Source organism: Mercenaria mercenaria, chromosome 1 (genome assembly GCF_021730395.1).
Source record: "Mercenaria mercenaria strain notata chromosome 1, MADL_Memer_1, whole genome shotgun sequence".
Taxonomy (NCBI): Eukaryota; Metazoa; Mollusca; class Bivalvia; order Venerida; family Veneridae; genus Mercenaria; species Mercenaria mercenaria.
Window position 1 is genome coordinate 38,372,723 of NC_069361.1, and position 24,779 is coordinate 38,397,501.

Genomic DNA, 24,779 nt, shown 5'->3' on the forward strand with positions numbered 1-24,779 from the left:
GCGGCGCAAAGCTTCACTTCTGGCCACAGCCTCTATCGGCTTAAAAGATAGGTATAATTGAGAGTCATCAGCGTAGAAATGATGAAGAAGTCCATGACGTCTGCATATGGCACCCACGGGTTTAGTGTACATGATATAGTTCTTTGGACCAAGCACTGATCCCTGGGGCACACTGTATTTCATCAACGTAGGCGTCGACAACTCACCATCAACGCATACAGTTTGATAGCGGTCACTAAGATATGATGACATCCATGCAAGTGCTTTGTGTGTGACTCCAAAATGATGTTCGAGCCGGTGTAACAGTGTTTGGTGATCAATCGTGTCGAAAGCCGCAGAAAGATCGAGTAGCACGAGGACTGTTACAGAATTTTGATCGAGAGATGTGAGGATGTCATTCTGTACCTTTATCAAAGCCGACTCAGTTGAATGAAACTTTCTGTAAGCAGACTGCAGTCCCTCATGTAGCTCATTTTCACTCAAGTGCCGCTCAAGACGCGCATCTACTACCTTTTCTAAGATTTTTGAAATGAAAGGGAGGTTAGATACAGGCCTGTAGTTTTTGAGAATGTTTGGTTCAAGACCTGGTTTCTTAAGCAGGGGTCTTATCCTAGCACTTTTAAACTCTTTTGGTACATAACCTAATTCCATTGATGTATTTATGATGTTTGTTATCAGCGGCAAGAGCTCATCTAGACATTTCTTCAGAAGCCATGTTGGTAAAGGGTCAAGTTCGCAGGATTTGTTTGGAGATTTTTGTATAATTTGTTCTACCTCTTCTATCGTTGTAGGAGCCAAATCAATAAGACAGTTTGCTACTTCTTGGTGTTCTGGACAATGCAAGTCTACTGAATCACGATCAGTTTGGCTATGCGAAATAATATCATTCCTAATGTTCTCAATTTTCTCGATGAAAAAGTCACTAAACTTCTGCGCAAGTTCCTTTGGTGATGTGTTAGAGGGACGGGAAGCATCTTGGCTGTCTCCTAGTAGATTTTTGGTTATCTTGGCCAAACTTTTGTGGTCAGTGCCACACGACTTCACCTTATCAGAGAAGTAGTCGGTTCGGGCCTGAATTAGGAGTTTATTCATGGTAGCACATTGGTCCCTATAAAGTTGATGGTCGATTGTTAGTTTGGATTTACGCCACTTCCGCTCAAGCTTGCGTTTTAAGTGTTTAGCCTCATGAAGTCATTGCACAAACTCTATAATTACTAATGTATTTATTTCACGTGTTCACTACAAAACACATTTGTTTCGAGGTAACTTATTGTTTTTTATGATACTTTCTATAAAATATTTCTTATTCACAAGTTGTCCGATTACTATAGACTGCTGTAGTAGATACAGAAAAAAACATATCCGATTTATATAAATATGGCTGTCTCTGTTACGAACTTTTCTTTATTTGTATTAAGATATGCGAGGAATGATGTTCGCTAGGCGATTTACCAAGATCAAACCAGCCCGTAACTTCTTGCTTTTACAGTAGTCGGTAAATTAAATACATGTATTGTGCTATACTTTCAAAGTCTGAGCCGATTATCTATTATTTATCTTCTTTCGCATTCAAGTGTAGTTAAGTACCAGTGAAAAATAAAAATGACATTTTCACTGCTTTGAAACTGTTTTACAGTGAAAATAAAACTCTTATTTCACTGATATTTTCCAGTATTTCACCGAAAAGCATAAAAAACAAGAGCTGTCTCCATAGGATGACACATGCCCCCGATGGCACTTTGAATGAATAGTTATGGCCGATGTTAGAGTTTAGGACCTTTGACCTACGGAGCTGGGTCTTGCGCGCGACACGTCGTCTTACTGTGTCACACATTCATGCGTAGTCATTTTAAAATCCATGCATGAATGACAATGATATGGACCGGACACGCCCATCAATGCACTATCATGAAAAATGACCTTTAATGTCTAAGTGTGACCTTGACCTTTGGGCTACGGACCTGGGTCTTGCGTGCGACACGTCGTCTTACTGTGGTACACATTCATGCCAAGTTATTTGAAAATCCATCCATCTATGACAAAGATATGGACCGGACACGCCCATCAATGCACTATCCTTTAACGTCTAAGTGTGACCTTGACCTTTGAGCTATGGACCTGGGTCTTGCGCGCGACACGTCGTCTTACTGTGGTACACATTCATGCCAAGTTATTTGAAAATCCATCCATCGATGACAAAGATATGGACCGGACAAGCCCATCAATACACTATCCTTTAACGTCTAAGTGTGACCTTGACCTTTGAGCTACGGACCTGGGTCTTGCGCGTGACACGTCGTCTTACTGTGGTACACATTCATGCCAAGTTATTTGAAAATCCATCCATCGATGACAAAGATATGGACCGGACACGAAAATTGCGGACAGACTGACAGACCGACAGAAGGTTCAAAAACTATATGCCTCCCTTCGGGGGCATAAAAATCATATTTAATTATAAATATTATGATGTCTAAAAATGAAATATTCATACATAATTGAAACCCCTTCTGTCTTAGCTCTTCATCTTTTACTGATAGAAATACTTACGTCACATATATCTTTTCGTGCCTGAATGATGGGTTTAAAGTGTGTTTTTTAAACAACTACCAAATTAAACTATAGACACATTTCAAAACTAACTATTATTATATAGTTCTGAATCAAATTAGAGAAAATATTTCATAAGTTAATAAGACAAAATAAGTATCTAACTCGAAGTTAAAAACATATTAATTTATATTTTATGGGGTTAAACTGTTTCCAGAAAAGTGACCGAGTTCCTAATTTGCCATAGTTTGAAGAATTTGACAAATCTACTTGCTTTTGTTTATTACATGGACGAATGCATTGGTCTCACATTTTGACTTGACCAACCGGCAGCTGGACGAACTTAACGTTAATTAGGTTCAACCGTACAAGTTCAGGGAATCCGTCTAAATATATTAGCCAGACATTTGCAGATATGAATTTTTGCAGAATTATTCCTTTCCCTGACACGTAGCGACAATCTGTAACATTGCAGAGCATCAACAGGTCTTTGTTCCTGTTCCATACACTGTCCTAGTAGATTCAGTGCCGTTTCTTTATGTCCAAGATTACGCTCTGTTTTAATTGCCGACCAAAGTTTGCTCAGTGCTTGCTGCTGTTCCTCAGATCTCTGCAGGACACCGTATGTCTTGTATTGTAGAAAATAAAGGTATGGAAGTGAGTCTACCAAAACACAGTCCATCCACACATTATCCCAAAACTCCCTGCATTGCATGTCCTCTTGTGTTGATCTATATAGTTCATACCGAAGCTCATGTGGTACAATACGTATCTCACTTCGAAGAAATCGAACACAGAAAGCAACGATATTCTTGACTGCCTCTACATCAGATTGACTGGAAACCTGACCAAATCCCTTTCTTATATAAGGTTTATGAAAGTCGTAGCAGCCACATACAGGCTCAGTGACTTCTATTTTATATTTTTCTTCTATATCATGAAGTATTCCAGCAGCTCTTTCCATGTCTCCTGTACTATATACTACAGACGCAAATTTTAGTCTGCCTGAAGCAACATCTGAGTTAAGTCCTGCTTCCATCCATGTAAAAGCTTGAGGCGAAACTGTGTTGTTATTTTGTAAGTTTTGTGAGGCAATCAGACACCCTATGAAGGTACAATATAGAGGTGTGATCAGCCTGCATGCTAACTTTGCTAATATGTCACCATTTCTATAGTTACTTGCCAGGTGTTGCACTGGTTGTAGGAGATTTTTCATATTCATGTTTAAAATGTCATCTTTCATGCTATGAACAAGTGTATTATAATTATCTAAAATGCTAGCAGCTGTGTTGAGAAATAAAACATTCGTAGTGGCCCTAATGTTTAAATCTCGTTGAGTAATATTGAGAAGCCCCCCATTTATCATGTTAAGCTTTATCTGAAGTCTTCGACCAAAGTCATCAAAACGAATTCCAAAAAGCGTCGTTCCATCACATGGTATTAGCTTTGACATTCGCTCATGTAACCGAGTTTTGACATGGCTGGTTAATTTTCCTGCCATTAAATTGTTTTCATGAATAATAAAATGTGGACAGTTTTCACTTAATATACACCTACTCAATATAAATAAGCAGTAGGTCAGACAATTCAAGAAACTACATTCGTCCCACATGAGTGTAGGTTTATTTGCCATACAGTGCAACAAAACTGTTTTACACATGAAACTTGAAACGTAACTTTCATTGCCAAGGTTAATGTATGTTTTTAGGATCATTTTCATTAAGATATAACATCTTATTTGAGTAATGTTCAAATTGAACATCATGCAACGCTCAGCTAATGAGGTAGAAACTCTCCATTCAAAAGCCTCATTTTCACTGACTTTATTTCCAACACCAACAACTAAACACTTTGCAGTTCTTGCATATCTTTTCATATCTTCTGTTACCCATATGTTTTCGTCTAGCTTATCAAGGCAGGCTTTAGCCGACGCTGGCCATGATTTACAAGGAAATGCTGATACGGTGTCACTATCGAAAACACCAGATTGTCCAGTTGCTGCTAATGACGGTCCCTTTCGTTGGCGACCTTCAATCACAATATCATCAAGAACAGTATTCTTATGCAATATTCGTCCATTTATGTCTTTGACAAAGTGATTTCCATCTTCTTGTGTCTCAGGAAGAGGAGCATCTGCTCTAAGCTTCTGTAGAAAACAATAACCAGGTGGTGTTTTATCGTCCTTAATCATCAGGAAGTTACTAACGTTAGGTGTCCATTCAGATAAGTCATTTATCACAATGAAATAATCTAAGCTGACAAGGTTGTCTAAATCTGATTTAAGTCCAGGTGTTGTAGTAGCTTCAGACCTACTGCCGAAGTTGAAAACAGTTATTTGATTGTTTGTTGCTCGGGGTGTGACTGTGTACATGGTTTCTTCCAATAAAACTGCCTTCCTCGTCTTCAGAACCATTCTTTCATTTATACCAATATCTTCGAGGACCTCTGACATTCTCAAAGACATATCGTGGCAGTGCTCTGGTGTGTGAAACATCCTGAAATAGGATTATAAACGTGACTTATATTATAAAAAAATGCGCGTTGTTTTATTTCATTCTGTAATTCAACTTGAATACACCTTATCAGTAAATACTTTGTTATAATAACTTGGCTTGTACATGTAATCTCAATAATTACTTTATAAGAAATGTATTATTTGAGATAGCTATTTACTAATGACTTCGCTTGTGTGTATAATTCATTCATGTTGGGAAATCATCTAGCTGGCTAACAGAAGGTCGAATGTTCAACCCAGTTGCCCGTCCGTCCGTACCTGAATTAATGTCCGGAGCGGCAGATGGGATCTTCATGCACCATAAAAAGCTGATGAGTAGCCATATGACGTATGATTGTGTCTGTGAGACATTAAACCAAACACAAAATAAGATATTTAGCTGGCTAACAGAAGGCACCCGGCATCTTCCTGTGCCATAAAAACGCCATAAGATATATGATTATGTCGGTGCGACGTTAAGGCATCGCCACAGTCACAATTACAACTCAATATCAGTTCATATTTTCAGGCCGAGTATTTTTCTCTTGAAAATTGCACTAAAGCCTTGACAGTTGGTCAAATTATCATCAGATGATTTATAGTACATACGCTGCTTGTAAAATGTTTGAGTCTCGTTTAGACCGAAAGTTTACTCCAAAATAATGAAATCTTATGCGCAGTCAAACTCCAAAAATTATAACACATATTACAAAGACAAAAAATATTCTTTTTAAAGTACAATATGTATATTACAAACTCTTACGGATTTTTTGTCGAAATTGTTCCTGGTTATTGCATTAGACACAAAAAGACAACCCCGTGTAAATTTAATTTAAAATGTTGTTTGTACATGCATTACTGCATTACTGACCACGGCTAGCTAGGTAAAATAGTACAATGTCCTATAATATCACCTGTTTATATACATGTAAATTATGTGTGAACAGATAAAACAAATTGGATATATTGATTGTGTTTGGATTTTTGTGTAAACATACATGCAATTCAGTAACTAGGGAAAATTTCAAAATAATTCCCTAAGACACTGTTCTTCACGGTCTGTTTTACAATCTGGCTGTAATTATTTTTTATGTATTGAATATATATTGAGTTTTACTGTAGTAAAATTGCAAAATGTTTGTCATACTGGCCAGAGAAAAATATCGAATAAAGGCATAATACAGGTTGTGAAATGCACATCATTTTACTTGCCTATGTTCACATAGATATTTAGAACATAATTATGACAAAATTATTGACTTTATTGTTACCACTTAGTCATTTTTTGTTTTTTGAAATTATGCAAATTTTGAGTAAAATGGCCGCCACTGTATAAACCAAACACAAAACAACACAGAACATGTAGCTGGCGGAAGGTTTGTGGTGTTGCCCATTTACCCGACCATGCCTGAATTAATGCCAGGAGCGGCATCTAGAATCTTCCTTCATCATGAAAAGCCGGGAAGTCACCATGTGACCTATAATTTTGTCGGTCCAAACACAAAGCAAAACGAAAATAAAAGTTCATCTATGAAATAAATGTTAACTTACGAAATACAATATTTACATATAAACAAACCTGGCGTCTTTTCACAGAAGACAGACGTAGATGATATTATTTCCGTTCCAGGATTTTCACTTTTTATGGTTCTCTTGCTGGATATAAATTCAGTTTTCATTAATATTTATTTAACTATCTGTTTAGCATTAATTTCAAGCTGACTAAACGAAAACTGTTTGCAATGTAACACATTCACTTAATACAGTTCTTTCATCTACTCAACAAACTGACCTTTTTCAAAGGGTCATTTACCCGTAAGTAAAATGTTTAGCTTATAAAACTTATATTCATCTCCTACACGCATTTAAATCTTACTGTATATTTCTTAACGATTTAATTCATAATAATAATAACACCAAAACTGTTTTCACATGACTAATCCGGTTTTCACTTCTTATGCTAGTGTATAGTCGGTCTAAAATAAGAAAATGACATAATGTTCATGCTATAAATATATTTGAACTTGCTCAACCGGTATTTCTAAAATATAAGAAAGTTATAATATGAATTAGCTATACATGATGTGAATTTTACTGTAGATTTTAATTTGTACAGTCAGTGCACGCACTGCTGCCAACCACCAATCTTCTTTTTGTCTATGTTTTTTTTTCATCGCTGATACAGAAACTTGGCTAGACGGCAGAAAAGATGTTTATATCACGCATGTACGCAGTTACTTTAAATAACATATGGAATTTCCTCATCTGCTTGACTCAATACAGAGCTTTCTGTTTGTTCCATAAATAGAACACTTAAGAATTCTGCGGAAAATTCCAGATTTTTCTCAGTAAGAACTTCTAGAAACTATGGAAAAATTACTGATTTATGTATGTATAGAGAATGTTCCAGAACAATTCATAGAGAAACACCCTCGCTCGGGCCTCAGTAGCTCCTTCTGGCTTACGGAAGTTAGCTGGTTCTACACGGGTGTACCCGCCCATTCCTGAAATAATGCCCGGAGGGGCACATGAGGTCTTGCTACACAGTCAAGAGTTGGAAAAATCGTTACTATGACACCTGGCATAAACTGTGAAATCAAACGAAAACAAAAACAAGAATTATAATCAGGAGGGAAGGTTTTCTAATAAAACTGATTTAATAATTCGGATTCGTTTCGTTTTTATTTCGTTTGTACTGACAGTTAGGGATGGGGTGGAGAGGCTCTCTGACTGCAGCAACATTCGGTTTAAGTAAATTCCCACATAACAAATGTTCGACTTAAAAGTATTAACAGTTGTATTGAAAGTTACTTTAGTTTAAATGCATTTTTATTTGAACAGAAAGGTACACGAAGAATGCCCTCGATGTAACCCAATCTCTCATATATCCTGGTATCACACTCGCATACATACTATAACTATAACATAATATGTTAATTTTGATACATCAAATGTACACAGTATAATATACAAATCACATAAGGATACAGGTGCGTGAGCACAATAGGTATATCTTACCCTGTTAAACATAATAAATATTCATATAATTCACTAAAATTTATTTGAGCTCGTACTAAATTTGAATACATTTTAAATTTGAATACATTTTAAATTTGGATACATTTGTAATCTTTTTTATTATTAATTCTCTGAAAGTCGTCTTAAATGTAATGATATTGATTTGCACAGAATCACAACATTTTCCTTATTTAATTCTTTATTATGTCTTTTTTTAAAGAAAGTAATCTAAACAAACAACTGAGACTGTAACCTCATGTAAAATCATGTAAATAGTGTTGAGTTCAAACTAAACAGAAAATAAAAAAGAAACGACTGAAATGCAAAGTAAATTCATTGAAAACAATCTTTTTAAGATATACATCGAGAACGTAAATTTTAAAAGTACAAAAGATCGGTCTGTTTCAGTTTTATTTACATAGATTCATCGCTAGCGGACAATGCGTTTCAGAAGCTTCTTTTTTTTCTGGTGTCCAAAACACGTAATACATACGTCAAGCATGTCAGATTCGCTTGCAAACTGGTGGAAAATACCCGACAGTAAGTCTAAATAACAAAACCAGACTGCAAAAAAAAAAAAAAAAACAGTATAATTTTATACAGCTTAAGCACTATGTCAGTAAAATGATAGTATCAAGTTATATTATCTTTAATTTATGAGTAAATACTGGTACACTGCCAATACATCTAGTTACGCTAAGACCAAATACTGTATATCCGATTACCCTTCAGTTTAAACGAAGTGTGTAAGGTAATATGTCGGTAAAAATCAATACGTACCTAATAGTGAATTTGTCTTTTTCTACAGAAGGATTGAAATTATTGAATATGAATTACGAGATACCATTATCTGTTCTTTCAGATAACATCATGGAGTTCTTTAGACTAGTTTAAAAGTGACCTGAGCAACGTGACGTTGGGAGATTGATTCTATCATTGTCCATACATGTATGGCACACTACCTTAGCCAGTAAATCGATGCTGTGCACGTTATGTTCTCATTGGTGTTAGTTGGTCGTGCTCGTTTAGATGTTTGGCCTTAATTACTAGGCTTCGGCAAGTCCTGGAAAGGAGCCAGCCTGGATATTGATGAGAAGTACCCGTTGAAACTTGGTTAGACTTGTTGCCATTATGTACACCTGCTCTATATCAAAGGTTGTTCTTCTGCATTTGATTAATGGCAGATTTAGGGCAATGACAAAGCTTATATATTTGAATAGTAAAACAACATTTTAACAAGAATTGTAATATTTTCAAGTACTTCAGGATCATGGAGTCTATTTGTTTTATCAGTACAATGTTAAATAACCTTTTTATTCTATATCTATTTGATCTTACTATAATAATAGTTTAAATTAAAAATGTTTCACTGAATATTGCATTCCTGCCTCTTCTAGTTTTCCCCCAGCTTGGTATGAGTGCAAATATATATTATACAGAACAATGTTAGGCCTTAAATCGCCTTTTTATTCTATATTTATTTCACTTCATACGTAATATACGCAATTCATTGAATGTTGTTTTTTCTGCGTATCATTATTAAAAAAAGTATATGATGCGACCTCCCTACAACAGCCATTTGACGATTTGGGTGGTAATAATACTTGGCTGAGATATTATGCCACAAACATTGTCAGCAAGTTTGGTGAAGATCGGATGAAAACTGTTCGACTTAAGAGAGCGGACAAGGCTAAATTCCCCGTTTTTCGAGTAATTCAAAGACTATAATCAAAGAGTGCCTGGTACACTTTGACTGGTTATCGAAATTGGCCGAGATGTTATGCCCATAAACATTGTCAGCAAGTTTGGTGAAGATCCGATGAAAACTGAATTAGAGAGCAGACATGTTTTGGATGCTGACCGCCCGTCCGCTGCCATTCATAATCTTCTCCATTTTGTTTCTTAACCGTTAAATAAAAAATTCAGACAGTCAGGGCTGATATGTTCCAATTTCTAGGTTTCGCCCGGAACGGCTTCTTTTAGCGACTTTTCAAATATTCCAACATCTGATGATCTTTTTTTTTTACTGTATTTTTAAGTTTCTGATTATTAACGAACGTTTTAATATCTAAATCAGATAGCAGTGTTATCACTTGAATTGTTTTTGTGTGTTGTAAACAAAAAACTCAAATTAAATCCAGATTTCAAGACGCATAATTAAGCTCTATACATGGAGCGCCTACTACATTCGGAACATTTTCACGCGTTTCGGGCTTTATCGTATGTTTAACATGGGACTGTTGAACCGTCCAAATACAGAAAATACAAGATTTTTTTGTACGCGCGTGCGTCCAAATACAGAAAATAGAGTATTTTTGTACGCACGTGCATCCAAATATTATGTTATATGTCATTAAATATCTTATTTTTGTCGTATTTTTATGTATTTGTAAAACGCCATTGAATATGTTTTTCGTAAAAATAGGCGTTTAATCAAATGAAACAGTTTCAGTTTCAGTTTATTATACCGTAATATATTATACGGTCACGTGTTGCAAATGAACGTTCGTGATTGGATAGATAAAATAGATATAGAATAAAATACCGTTTAAGGCGTGTAGGTTGTTGCACAATTTTAGTTATAAGTAATATTTTTGAAGCGCAAAATAAATTTTCAGTGCATTTTATGTCTACAAATGTTTCGAAAGTATTTGCATACAATGTTACAGGCTAAACGTGTTTTTGAATTTATGCATATTTATCACTTGCTAATTATCATATATCATATATCTCTTTGCTTACCATCTTTACCGCTTATTGTATCATTTCTATATACTTATTGCAATCACATTAATTGTATATTAAATGTGTCTCTACAAGTTTAGAGAAAAAATAATTTTTGTTTGATTTGTTTCATTTTGCAATCATGACTGCAAAAATGGTGTACCACTTTCGTGTTTGCAAATCCTCTCCAATGCTGAAGGGTGTAATTCAAACTTCAGACATACAAGCTAAAGGACATACCCTGTATTTTAAATCACAAGATGCACTGTGAGATTAAAGCTGATCACGGCTACCGTTATCATAAGCTTAGTAAATAAATAAAAAAAATGATTATTGTGATTTAATGTAGATTCTTTTACAATTTTAATTGTTACGAGAAAAAGAAAAGACATCTCTGCAACATGGGATATAACATTCTTTTTGCCAAACTTTGTAAGATTCTTGCTGGTCTTGGCACTTTTCCTATTTTATTATGCAGCTAGCTATTATGAAAACTACCCGATATGACCTGATAACAAAAATTGGCCCCGACCATATTGACAGACTATTTTTTACGTTAGTTCCATTCTTAATTCAATTTTATTATAGAGTCCGTGTGACTTTTATTAATCTCAGCTAATAATTTCCTCAACTCTTTATTTTTATCGAACTGACAAAAGTATCTAATTACGTCATCATGTAACGTACATCATGATACCACAATAATTACATGGATCGATGCTTTATACATGTCTACTGGAGATAATATCATAATTGTACATTCTCGATTTATGCCAAATTTTTGGCTTTCTTTATTGAATTATATACGTAGATGCAAAAGTGTTTATGTTCATCATTATTCTTGGAACAATGTACATTTAGAGATTAAAGTCTGGAAGACAGCTCTTGGGATATGAAGCTGAGGTTCGGCAAACCTAACACTTTCCAGCTCATATCCACATTATCCTCGACCTGATAGCTTTGGTATCAAACGACTGTAGCCTGTTATTCTCTATGTACACAGTAAAATGATGAAAGGGTTATTTTTAGGGATACTGCTTGTCTTGTATTCAGTCCTCTCAAAGTTGTATTCTACGTGTAACTTCATCATATAGGCAGTTCTAAATGACACATGAAACTGAACTGCTTCGATGTTTGTTTTCTGCATTTCTAATCCCTTAATGGTGATTTATTACTTATTACTAAAATGTGCGAAAATGGGAAAATCCTTCATTATTTACACGAAAATTGCCGTGGTTTACATGCAATGATGCAGATATTCTTTACATACTTTATTATCTATATATGATGTCACTGAGCAGTTTTCTTAATCTTTACCATGCTATATTTCTATAATGAACTGTTCCATTTACCAATTTGGACTGTGCCATTAACTGTTTAAAGGGGTGCTCACCAAAAATATACTGACTGAATAGCGATCAGTGCAGATCATGCTCAGACTGCACGGACATGCAGGCTGATCATGATCTACACTGGTCGCCAAGGCAGACTCAATCGTGCCCAGCACGGTAAGGGTTAATTGTGTTACCATTTTATCGAATAATATCACTAAGAAATTCCTTTGGTATTTCAGTTATGTGAGTTAGTTATGTAACGGTGGGCAGTTAATCTAACCAGTATTCTGTACAAGTACACACCTGTTCTCCGCAAGTAATCGCCAACATCCCCACATGGATCTGCGATGGAGGACAAATGATTTCAGACACAATGTCTTTTATCAAACCGTCACGGAGAATATACACCTCGGCCAAGATCCTTTGGAAAGATATGACCAATCAAATTACTAGCTGACTCAATTTGATTAAAAAAAAATTAAAGAACCTTCTAGGCAAATATATCACAATACAGCTCTTTTGTAGTTGATACAAATAAAATAAATGAGTTGAATGCCATCTGCTTTTCTCCAATTAGGAGTTTTTGATCGATTTGCAAATGAATAACGTGAGATACAAATAAGATGTCACCAGCAGTTATTAATATTCTGCTCTAGGGAAATTAGGATAAAGTGTTATTGTGTTATAATATTCTATAAATGAGTCGCGTCTAAAGAAGTAAAATAATACCAAACGCTCTAATTACTAAGCGTAATTTCCAATTTGCGATATGGTACAATCTGATTTTATTGCTGTTACTAATGAGATCACGTAGTGGATAATGTAATATGTATTAAAACTGGTTCATTGGGCCCCTAATGATACAGGCTATTGTCACTCTGTCTAGTTCCTTGCCAACTCCTATCTACATGTATTACATTTGTTTGGTTGGTTTGGTTCTGACATGTTGCTTTGAAACTTTGAACACATGTTTATCATCATGATTTTTTCATCTGTAGGCAAGAGTACATAACTCTGGCAACTATATCCATCTATAGGTAAGAGCAAATAACTCTGTCCACTTCTTTGTTGAATCATGACCCTTTTTGGACTTAGAAATCAGTTAATTCTTTTCATACCAGTCCATATTTTGCCTAACCTGTTTGTCATATTGCTTTGAAACTTTTTAACCATCAAAGTCTACATATGTAGGCAAAACAACATAACTAGGAGAAGGACCTGAGCACAGTTATGGCCCTTTTGACATAGATTATTAGTTAAGTTTCGCATACCATTCCATATTTTGTCTTAAGTGTCCAAAACAAATACATTTGAAAGCCCAAACGTATTTTTTTGGACAATTTTCTTGAAAATATTCACACAAACAGTTTAAATTAGTATAGAAGAATGCATTTTTACTTGTAATCTAAATAAGAAAACATTCCAAAGGGAATCAACAAGGTTATAAGAAGCTTTTTAAGTCTATGGTGTAAAAAATATGGTAATTTTGAAAACAAAAACAACAACAACAATTTGATACTTCCCAAATGTATCACTAACTTTATTATACATGTATATCCGATCTGAATGATGCTTTCCTAAAACAAGTAACGTAAACATAATTTAAATGCATTTTAACTTAGTTGCACAACTTGTATCAGGTAAATGCCATTTACCTGATACAAGTTGTGCAACTAAGTTAAGTATAGTTAAACTTACCCGATGCAATATGTATAACTAATTTAAGAACACGTTTCATTTAAAAAAATGCTTACAATACAAGTAGTTTACAAGATACAAGTTGTACCACCATCATTAGTGCAGCCACTTGATACAAGATTTACTTTTAATCTATTTATTTTTACCTGATACAAGTTTTATTACTGATATTAGGATGATTGATTGATTCAAGTTACTAATTTAATAGTAGTTACCCAATTCAAGATTAAATGACTCATCTGATAGAAGTTGTATAACTAATTTTATTAAAGTTCCCGGTACAAGACCTGATAAAATATTTTATGTAAGTTGAGTTTAGTTCACCCAATACAAGTGGTATAATGAATTTGAGAATTTAAGTTACTGCATACAAATATTATCAATAATTTGAGGTTAATTATCTGATTATAGTTGTATGTTCAAAAGGGATTTTCCTGCAGTCTTTAGTGAAGGTTGACACAATAGCAGATTTAAACGTTTGGGAATTGCGTTTTTCTACAGTTTTAGAGGACCCGGTTGAACTAATGTTTGAATCTGGTCTTGCATTTGCTGCTGCTGAACTGACGCTGCAATTGAATGAATTGTATGCTGTAAAAATCAGGTGTTCTTACAGTTTCGACATGTTTAATTGTAGCATTATGTATGTTACATTCTTTATTCAGTACATGTTGATAATATTGGTTTACTGTTCAAAATATTTTAGAAAAACTATTAACCAGTCAACATTATATTAGAATTGTATTCATATTTTTGTCGATCTAAACGGACAAGGACCCTCCGTGGTCTAGTTAATAAAGTAATGAAACCCTTAAACAAGAAAAATCTTTAAAAAAAGATTAACGGCGGATTGTAGTAAGACAAGAAGTTAATGAAGTTTACATATCGTGTCATTTTATCATCTATCTAACATTTTGCAAATCGCAAAACTAAACACCACACTTAACAACAATTTAGATGGTTCTCTTTTAATTGTTCACAAAGGTTTCATAGGTGTGTGCAATTTTGTTTCGTTTATTCTACGACGAATAATTACAGCAGTGGTCTGGAAGGCACTTCTCTACATAGAAAACTCTAATCATACCCTTATTCATGTGATACGCAGACCGTATTCAGCTCTTTCTGTAAATTGATATATGTTGGTATTTGAACAGGTTTTTATTATATTCATTAAACTTATGTATATATAAATATTCTTGTTAAATATGCTGAGCGAAACTTAGCTTTAATACTGTGATAAACGCTTTGTCTACATTTCACTCAGCGTAGCACAATCAGCAGAGTGAAACAATTTTATAGACACTCCCGTCCAATCAGGCATAGTGTTACATAAATCTTTCGTTTTGATAAGTTATCTATAATGCGTTATCAAGTAGTCTGATTTACAAACTGAAGTAATGTGGTATGGGTCGGTCAAGGTCACGAATTCGTTTTTAGTACGGCATTCGCCGAAAAATAACTAGCGGTCTTACATAACAGAGTGTTGATAAAAGACACCAATTATACCAAATCCAAACGACCATACACAGTTACTGGTACAGGGCTGCTACTTGTTGAACCAAAGTATAATGAAATTTGAGAATTGAAATTACTATGTCCAATTACTTTTAGTTTAGTGGGAGATGCAGCTGTTTGACATAGACTTAAAATAAAGTGAAAAAGGTTGTTACTGGTAGATATAACCATAAGTTTGAAAAACAAATGGTTTGAAATTCGTGCTAAAAGGTGTTAAGTGGTAGGTAGAACCTTTTACTTAAACTAAGGCGGATCATCTCGCTAAATGTTTAAGGAAGTAAGTGCTTATTTAAGAAGATTTAATGATTATTAACAAGGATAAATATCATGAATTATCGCAGAAATACCTTCTACTTAAACGTGCAAAATAAGTAGATAGTTTTAATCGATTTTCTTGAAAGTGCCATTTTGCACTTATTTCCTTATAGCACTATGCCATCGATATGTTGAATTCAGCTTTTGATGGTAAGGGAAGACCCGATACACTGTCAGCATGGGCAGGCATCTTGTTAGAACCACAGACCTTCAGTAAGCCAGATGGATGGCGTTGTATCCGATGTATCTCACTACGAGGGACGATATAAACATGAAATAGACATGTTGTGTGTATAAACAGTATAAGGGTAGGTCTCTACGTTAGAGGCATTGAAAAGGGGCATACTTTTCTTATATAGCAAATGAGCGATGTAATTTATGTAATGCATACAATGTCACAAATGCGTTAATATATGCGTTAATATATATATCTGCAGGCTGTTTTGTATTATAATCAAAAGTTACTTGTCCTTACTCTTACCTTACCTTGCTCTTAGTTGTGTTGATAAGAGTAAATTATGATCAAGCTTTTGTTGTCGGGAGTTATGATATAGAAGTGCACATGTAATAGGTTTTAATCTACTGAATCTTCTAAGTTAAATGTTTGGAAACTACTGTCATGTGTTATGCTTTACATAAATTGTACTGTTTGAATAGACTATAAATTGTATGTATGCAATTTTATGTCGAATAAAGAATATGTTATGTTCTGTTATATGTTATATAAAAATATGTAAATTTGTCTCTCCAATTAATGTAAGATCTGTGTTGTATTTTACTTATTGTATAATGTTACTCGCTGTATTACCAGTGTTTTCTGTACTTTTTATACTTATGCTTTGTTCATGTGCCATAAATGGCTTATTACAAAATTAATAAAAAAAAATCATATCATATCCTTACAGTGAACGAATGTTTGAAGATACATGGTCTCTAAGATACCAACATTAAAAATATAAGTCGTGGTGCGGACGAAAATAGTAGAGCTAAACATTTTCTTTAGTTTAGCTCTTTTGTAAAAACATGAGCCACATGTAGCCGATACGATGATAAATAACAAATTATTGCTTTTGTGATTATTAGATTACGGGGTTTGTCGAGATAGTTGTCATTGTGACGTCAATAAAAACGCGTATTATAAATTTGTTCTATTTGAAATTTCAAACAATTTTGTTAATCAATTAAAAGGTTAACTATTTTGCGGAGTGTAGTTTACGATTTGTTCAGTATATATTTTTGATTTAGGGAATAAATAGTCGGTAAGGTTCCCCGCCGAACCTTGTATTTCTATTGGCAACAATTACATGACAAATAAAGATAGTCTGGCTTGGAAACGAGCTCGTTGTTTTGTTTCAGCGGGTGCACATAAATGGTGAACAAGTAATATCCAAAGTAGGGTTAGGATGCATTGTGGCGGCAGTAAAACGTCTCACCGCTCTTGATAATTGTTGTTATTAATATTCACCGACATCGTTGTGGCGCTTGTCAACGTACTTAGCGCTTGTTGATGTTTTTTCGTATCCTTTATAGAAAGACCGCACTAATTGACACAAATGTTTTTGTTGTTTGCTAACTACTTCTCTGTAAATTAAGATTAAGTGTTATTTCCCTTTTATATGACATGACTTTGTATATAATCGGTTTCAGTATTAAAATATATTATTAAGAAACAAGGATCAAATTTTTTTGTCATGTATGATATACGAGCGATTGTAAACTGATTATGTCCACTGCACATAACATTGTTAATATTTCTTTTAACTATCATAGATTTGAAATCAAATTAACTTGAAAACTCCACAGGTCGCTCAACACAACAAAAACGAAAATGTTGCAGGCTCGGTTTGATTGAGCCTGTTCATGGACGCTAGTTAAAATGCATGCTACCGTCCACGCCCTCTAGCCCCGGGTTGAGCAGAATTCAACATTTACACATGCTAAAAGTACTAAAAAACAATTTAGAGACATCCGCAGATGTGTTCATACGGCGGTGCACATGGAACCTTCAATGCTACACTGGCGTGTAATTCCATGAAAAGCGGCGTATTGTCCCCAGTTAAAATAATGGGTTTGCCCTAAACGAGAAAACAATGAGCAGAACTAAACAAACTGGAATTTAGAAAGGGGATCTGAGGTTATGGAGCCTGCATATCACAGGGACTGCCAAAAGACAAAATGAAAAAGCAGGCACCATATCCAAGGGGTGATTAAACAATACCCAAAGCCATGAAAGCGGGAGTATTGGAACCACCCAGGCCGAAATGTTTCATGCTGAGTTTCAAGTCGTACTTTTGCAGATTATAGCTACATCACCATCTGTTTGGAATTCAGAAGCTCAAAAAGGATATATTGTTTAATGAGAATTATGCCTGAAATTGCAAGATGAGATAAAAAAAAACACATATACAAATACATTCAGACCGGCAGTCGTTCCTTTAAGAACCTTGATAAAGGCTACATAGGCTCTATTGCGATAACGAATAGTTTATTGACTAGTTTCATGATCTCTAAACACAGTTGCTGTAAGACCATGATTTAAATAAATGTTATCCACTTATATTTGCAGTATAACTAAACATGAACCCAATCAAAAAAAGTTGTTGGCTTTTTTTTTTCTTCAGAATAACTGCCTTTTAATATGATGATTTCTTACATTTCTTCACATATTTTCCCACCAATTTCAAAATGGCGTGTTATCAAAATTGAGATTAAATACTTTTTCATATTCATAGATGTTATAAGCAATCAACAACTGGAGATTTCTATATATGCAAATTTTATTCCAAGCATTGTGTTATGAAATAGTGTATATATAGTGCAATATTGTTTATACATCATTCACAGATCATCATGTTATATTGCAGTAGAGAAAATTAATTGTTTTCTAGTTGCATGGCAATTACTTCATTTACCTGTTTAAATAAGACATGTTTATATTGCAATATTGTCCTTTAAACTAATTCTTAAGTAACTGAAATTATACAATTTATTGTCAGTTCATTTAGATAGCATTGTTAGATATTAACTTCAACATGGGTTATGGTGATAAACAATAGAGATGATAGCTGTATATACAGACTATTCTTTAATGGCGGCATATTTGCCAAAGCAATACTGAAAATCTCACAGAAGCCAATAAATTGTATTTTAGTATATTCTTATGTAGCCAATTTACAGATATTGAAACATGAATGCGAAAGAGGCCTAAGTGCGTCCCCATTTATTTGACTTTGACCTCTTCCACACTCTCGATATGTTTTAAGTGTTTCTCTTGAAATAGATGTTTTATCATTTCACGCCTTCTTAATTGCCACTGAATGCTGTCTTTCTATATATTTGAAACTATTTATACACCCGTAATGCTAAATGCTGTGGATTTGTTAAACCCACTTTTATAATTAAATGGGATATATTTTTGCCTGCTCAGTTTTAATTGTTTACATGAAAAATACCCATTAATATAAAGAACAAAAGATTCTTATTATGTGAGATCACATTACAAAGTCAAAGGTTTTGAATTTAGATGGTACATTTCATAAAGAACGTCTCATTTGGAAGTTTTATGTTTTTAGTTCAATCTTCGGATTTTGCATTTATAAATTATCATGTTAACTTCAATACATATGATCAACGAATATAAGATAACACCACATAGAGACGAAACGGTTAAGATTGAGACATTTTGCCAAAATGTTTCTGTAAACACGTAGAAAAAATTAACCAAAAGCTATTGTTCTTACAATGCACTGCTCGCTCGAGAAGCTTTGATTTATGAATCGACGTGAGGCCGTAGAATCGCCCGAGAAAGCATTGTAATAAGTATCTATTTTGTCATCTGCGTCACTGGCACCAGAACAGAAAGAAAATGCCTCTGTATATGTTATACCTTACCTCTAGGTATTCTATAAGAACCATGGTCATGAAGGGGAAAATTTACTTACCCGTTTCAATCGCGCATTTCATACTTAAAACACGCAGTTCGGTAAATGTGTACTATGGATATCAAACAAGCGATAATTTATCTTCCATTGTGTCCCGGGCACATTTCTTCAACACATTTTATCTTAGAAAAACAACGCTTAGTTTATAGTAATTTCAACGTTACACAAAAAACATGCTTGGCCTTCCCTGGTGAAGTTCCGTTCTAGATTACAGAACCATTCTGATTGGCTGTTGTGAAAATGTATGTCAATCGTCATTTTACTACACGTGTCCGCTAAAATGTGAAAATGCAGCATAAATGTGCAAAATGAATAAAATAAACAGAACAGATGCAGACCAACGTACGATTTCAAATTAAAGATCATATACAAGATCAATTTCATTCATCATTTCCAGTTTTAGTGTAAAATTGTATTTTTTTAAATTCTGTTTTTGTTTGTTTACATTTCGGCTAACATGTGCACACTGTCGTGACCTCCAGACTGGATGTTCATTAGGGAAGGTCAAGCAAGTTTTTTTCTGTAACGTTGACGAAAGCATAAAATATGTTGATAATTTCAGCAATATGGAATATTGAGATAAGGTGACTGGTGCACGATGGAAGATAAATTATCGCTTGTTCAATATACTAGGTACCCAATCACCGAAGTACGATTTATTAAGGCAAATGCAGGGCGTCAATTCTAAAAAGTGATCATATACAAAAAATATTTCTCTGTATACCTGTAATTATTAAGTGTGTGGCTTCACCGCGTAAAACCAGAAAAAATCCATTAACTACTTAAAACGTATGCATAAATACTGTTCAAATACAGAAGAAAAACGCTTTATATTATATCGTGACTTGTTTGTTTGTTAGTTTTGTCCTGATGTGTTGGCTTTGTGTGTGTGTGTGTGTGTGTGTGTGTTCCTTTGTTTGTTCGTTTTGTCCTAATGTGTTGGCTGTGTGTGTGTGTGTGTGTAGTGCACGCGTCTGCGTGCTGTGGGTTTCGTTTTGAGGAGGCTGCGTTTTTTGTGCGTGGCATTCCCTGTTTGATATTTATCTTTGTTTTTTAGAAACACTTTCGCCACATTGCAAAAGTAGATGTCACAACATGACCTAATGTTAGTTGCATAGTTAACTTCATAGAAGCTGTATACTTGATTACTATATCATAAATGCCATTTTTATCGAACAATGAAATATTTTACGTGATATAAGGCAAAATATACAAGTCATGTGGAACAGACTGAGATAGTACCGACTTAACTGAGCTAATATGAGAAAATCAGGGCCATACGAAACAAGTAGAGCCAATATGGCATTCAAACATTTTAACTGGTTCTTACGGAGATGTTACTTTCGTACGTTAGCTTTTTAAATGTTTTAAATGTCGCCATTTTCTTTATATGAAATTATGCAGTTAAGATAGATTCCAAATTTCTCTAACACATTTAATAACCATGTGCGACACTTAACGGACGTTCGATTCTTTGTAGATGACAAGGATACTTAAAGTTCTTTCGGTAGTGCTGACAAGTCTTATATTTTTCCTGGAAATCTGGCGAAACCCGGATTAATTAAAAGGATGACACTCATCTTAACAAGAGGGTCATGATGACCCTGGATCGCTCAACTGAGTAATATGAGCTACATGTTTCAAATGTCAAACTGATGCTTACATATTAGATATTAAGAAAGTAGGTCAGCAGGGCACATTCGTGGTCACTGAAAGTTAGTGTTAAGATCGGTGTGCAAAACTGTATCCAAATTTCAAGGCTGTATCTTAAAAAAACCAAGAAAGTAGGTCAGTAGGTCAAGGTCACAGTCAAGTGACCCCTAATTACTTGGGGTCATCAAGTAATTAAAATTAAAAATCTATGAAATATAATCAGATAATTTTTGAAGCAATTTTTCCTATATAAATCATGTACAAGTGACCACCGGTACGGGTCCTCTTTTCACCTCAGGGAAATAATTTGAACAATCATGTTAGAGTACCACTAGGCAATGCTACCTACCAAATATCAAAGGCCTAGGTTTGGTGGTTTCAGACAAGAAGATTTTAAAATTTGTTTCTTATATAAGTCTATGTAAAATTTGAGACGCCCGGGGCGGGACCTCTTTCCACCCAAGGAGCATAACTTGAACAATCTTCATAGAGGATCATTAGATGATGCCACATGCTAAATATCGAGGCTCTATGTCTTGCTGTTTTGGACAAAATTTTTTTTTAATGTTTTTCCTTTCGGTTCCCATGGCAACCAGAGTTCTACGTGGAATTCAATTCTTTGAACAATTTTAAAAGGGAGCATCCCAAGAATCATTCCTGTGAAGTAAGGTGTAATTCTGCCCAGTGGTTTTAAAGAAGAAGATTTTTTTAGAAATTGTTGACGGACGGACGACGGACGACGCTCGACGGACTACGGACATTGAGCGGTCACAAAAGTTCACCATGAGCCTTTGGGTCAGGTGAGCTAAAAAGACATTTTAATAGTTTGAATAATTGTGCAATTACAATAGCGATTAACATGCCGAAAAACTGGATGCATAGTAGGAATTATACATGAGAGCTAACACAGTGTCAGCTGTAACTGCAAAAACATCAGTAGACGTTGGTGTGTAAAATATGTACAATTCTGTGTCTCGTTACTTGCATCCTGCAAAGAAATGACATCTACAGACATTTTTATCACAGCTCAAAATCAAATGACTTGCATCATCACTAGAGAAAATAGATACTGTAAATTCTCATTTATTGCAGATACTATTGAGGAAAATAATGCTTAAACAATATGACCTGATGTGCATAAATGCCGTAAAGTAACTCAATATCGTCATAAATCAAGTGATTTCATATTGGCCTTAGCTAGTAAGGACATCGGACAAAATTTAAATGCAATATCATGATTTCAATAACAGATAATTTGATATAACGGCTTCAGATACTCATAAATAAGTTATATTCCTATCAAACTGTCACAAAAATAATTTTATTTTATATTTGGTTTGTTGAAATTCTAGCTTTTTACGACTAAGGGTCATATTTTCTGTAAAATGTGCAATGTGTATTTTCAGTGTAATAAGCATATGCATTTAAGGTATGTCTATTATAAAATGTTTTAAATCAATAAAATTTAAATAAACTTTTTCAATGCAGATTATCAGTTTTATTAACATTTGTAAAAATAACTGAAAAGCAAAAAATAAAAGTGGAACAAAACTTTTGTTCACACAACTGTACTTCAGTTCATCCCAGTGCCCATGATAACTGATGCATTGATCATAGCCTATTGTTTGTTTTCTATACATCTATTGTTATACTGTATTGACAAATGCAGTATACATGTACAATACTGACCGGGTATTATAGTGAAAGATATATACTATATACATGCACTTTTATAATGTCTAGCAAAACAGATAAATGTGCTTTGTGTTACTCCAATACAATATAAAAAATACACAATCTTACAATTATATCTCATTATATTTGATGAAAAGGTGCTTCCTCGTTTCATAACGCAACACATGAATCTTTACCAGATTTATTTAAGACAGAACGTGCATAATTTAATGAATGCATTCAAGCTATAAAATGAGCAAGAACTACCGAAGTGAAAAATGACTTAACCATGGAACATCAATGAATTTGAGTAATGATAATGTAACAAGACCATTAATTTTCTTCTTCTTCATGTCTTTCGCGGACATAGCGATATTGCATGGTGCTGTGGTTCGTTAAGAGAGTGCCAATGGCCCAGCACCTCTGTCTTCAACTCTCTAGGTTTCTTTCGGGGTTACCTCACCCTTAGTTCCGAGTTAAAACCCTATCCTGGGAACACAGGAGCTATTTGTCCCATAGCTGGGGGTCTGTTCATAGGCATCAGGGCATGTACACACACCGGTGGGCCTGGCATGCCACATGTCTGGGGGCAGACCTCCTCCGAGTCCCCTGCAGTTCTGCCTGAGGCCACAAGGTTCTCAGTTTCCGTGTGGCGCCAACTCGGAGGCACTGCAAAAGGGCTTGTCTGCAGAGAGGATATATGTACTGGCAGGGAAGACTTACGCACTCGGCTCCTTTTTCACCAGAAGGCTAGCCAGCGGTGGAGGCTGAAAGCGGAATGTGACAAGCACACAACACACAGCACACCACACTTGACGCATCAGCAGACCAATTGCCACACTCCATTAATTTTCTTTCCAGGCAATTCATTACACGCCAGAAGAACTTTAGTTTTAGAAGATATAGAATATCGTAAACATTGCCCTAGAAAGAATTTAATTCAAGACATTTATTTTGTCGATTCAAACTCAGACATTTGATTATGTTAATCTCTCCAGATGTAATTTCAGTACCTCTCAGCTGATTATCTTCGTACTTGAGACACATTCTAATAGTCGCCTACTAAAAAAGACCTACGCCGTCTTGAACAAAGATTGTCTGGTGAAATTTAATAACGCAAACAGATGGAATGAATTTACATAACAAAAACATATCTATAATCAAGGAATTGTCATGATACCCGGAAAGCACATATGTTTGTTCTCAATATTTGATTATGTAAACACAAGGACTATAACATCACTGAGCTTGAAATTAGAAATTGTTCTAAACTTTGTAACACCATTTTCTTTTGCTCTACTTCAAAATAATATTATGTAAGATTTGACGATATTCTTTAAACTTTTACCTATTTAGTATTATACCATGTAAATATTTTCCTTTGCTGTTTAAGGTTACACATAAACATTTCTTTTATATTCCTTTATCTTACTTTGAGTAAGTCAAATTATAGAAAACTCAGCATCGTGCCCATAATATTTCCATGCGTAATTAAGGCATAACTATTATATCATAGTTAATGGTTGACTGTTATAAGAATGTAACTTTCAAACAACAATGCAATCAATGGATAGTATCTATATTTCTCAGATAGTATTTCTAAATAATTTTCTCTCATACTAATGATAAAAAATGTGCTTAAATGTCAAGATCAGTATAATCATGCATATCATCATTTATTTTTACAAAACAGATTTTGTTAATGAAATGGTAAACAGCTATTTTTCAAATGTATACCGATGTGACCTCCCACATGTTCCGTAACTTCCAATATAAATATATTTTTGAAACAGAGAATACTCATTACCCAATGCCAGTCTTTGTATCTTTTGTTTGTTTGTTATGTTAAACCGACACGACTGTTGG

General features: G+C 34.5%; 1 protein-coding gene across 1 annotated transcript; it reads right to left on the reverse strand.

The window, feature by feature from the left end:
* Positions 1-1,214: 1,214 nt before the first annotated feature.
* Positions 1,215-6,990, reverse strand: LOC123541255 (uncharacterized). Its single transcript, XM_045326678.2, has 2 exons — positions 6,624-6,990; positions 1,215-5,045 (listed from the first exon to the last, which is right to left on the reverse strand). The coding sequence occupies exon 2, from the start codon at positions 5,042-5,044 to the stop codon at positions 2,924-2,926; it is 2,121 nt and encodes a 706-aa protein (XP_045182613.2). The 5' UTR covers position 5,045; positions 6,624-6,990; the 3' UTR covers positions 1,215-2,923.
* Positions 6,991-24,779: the final 17,789 nt, after the last annotated feature.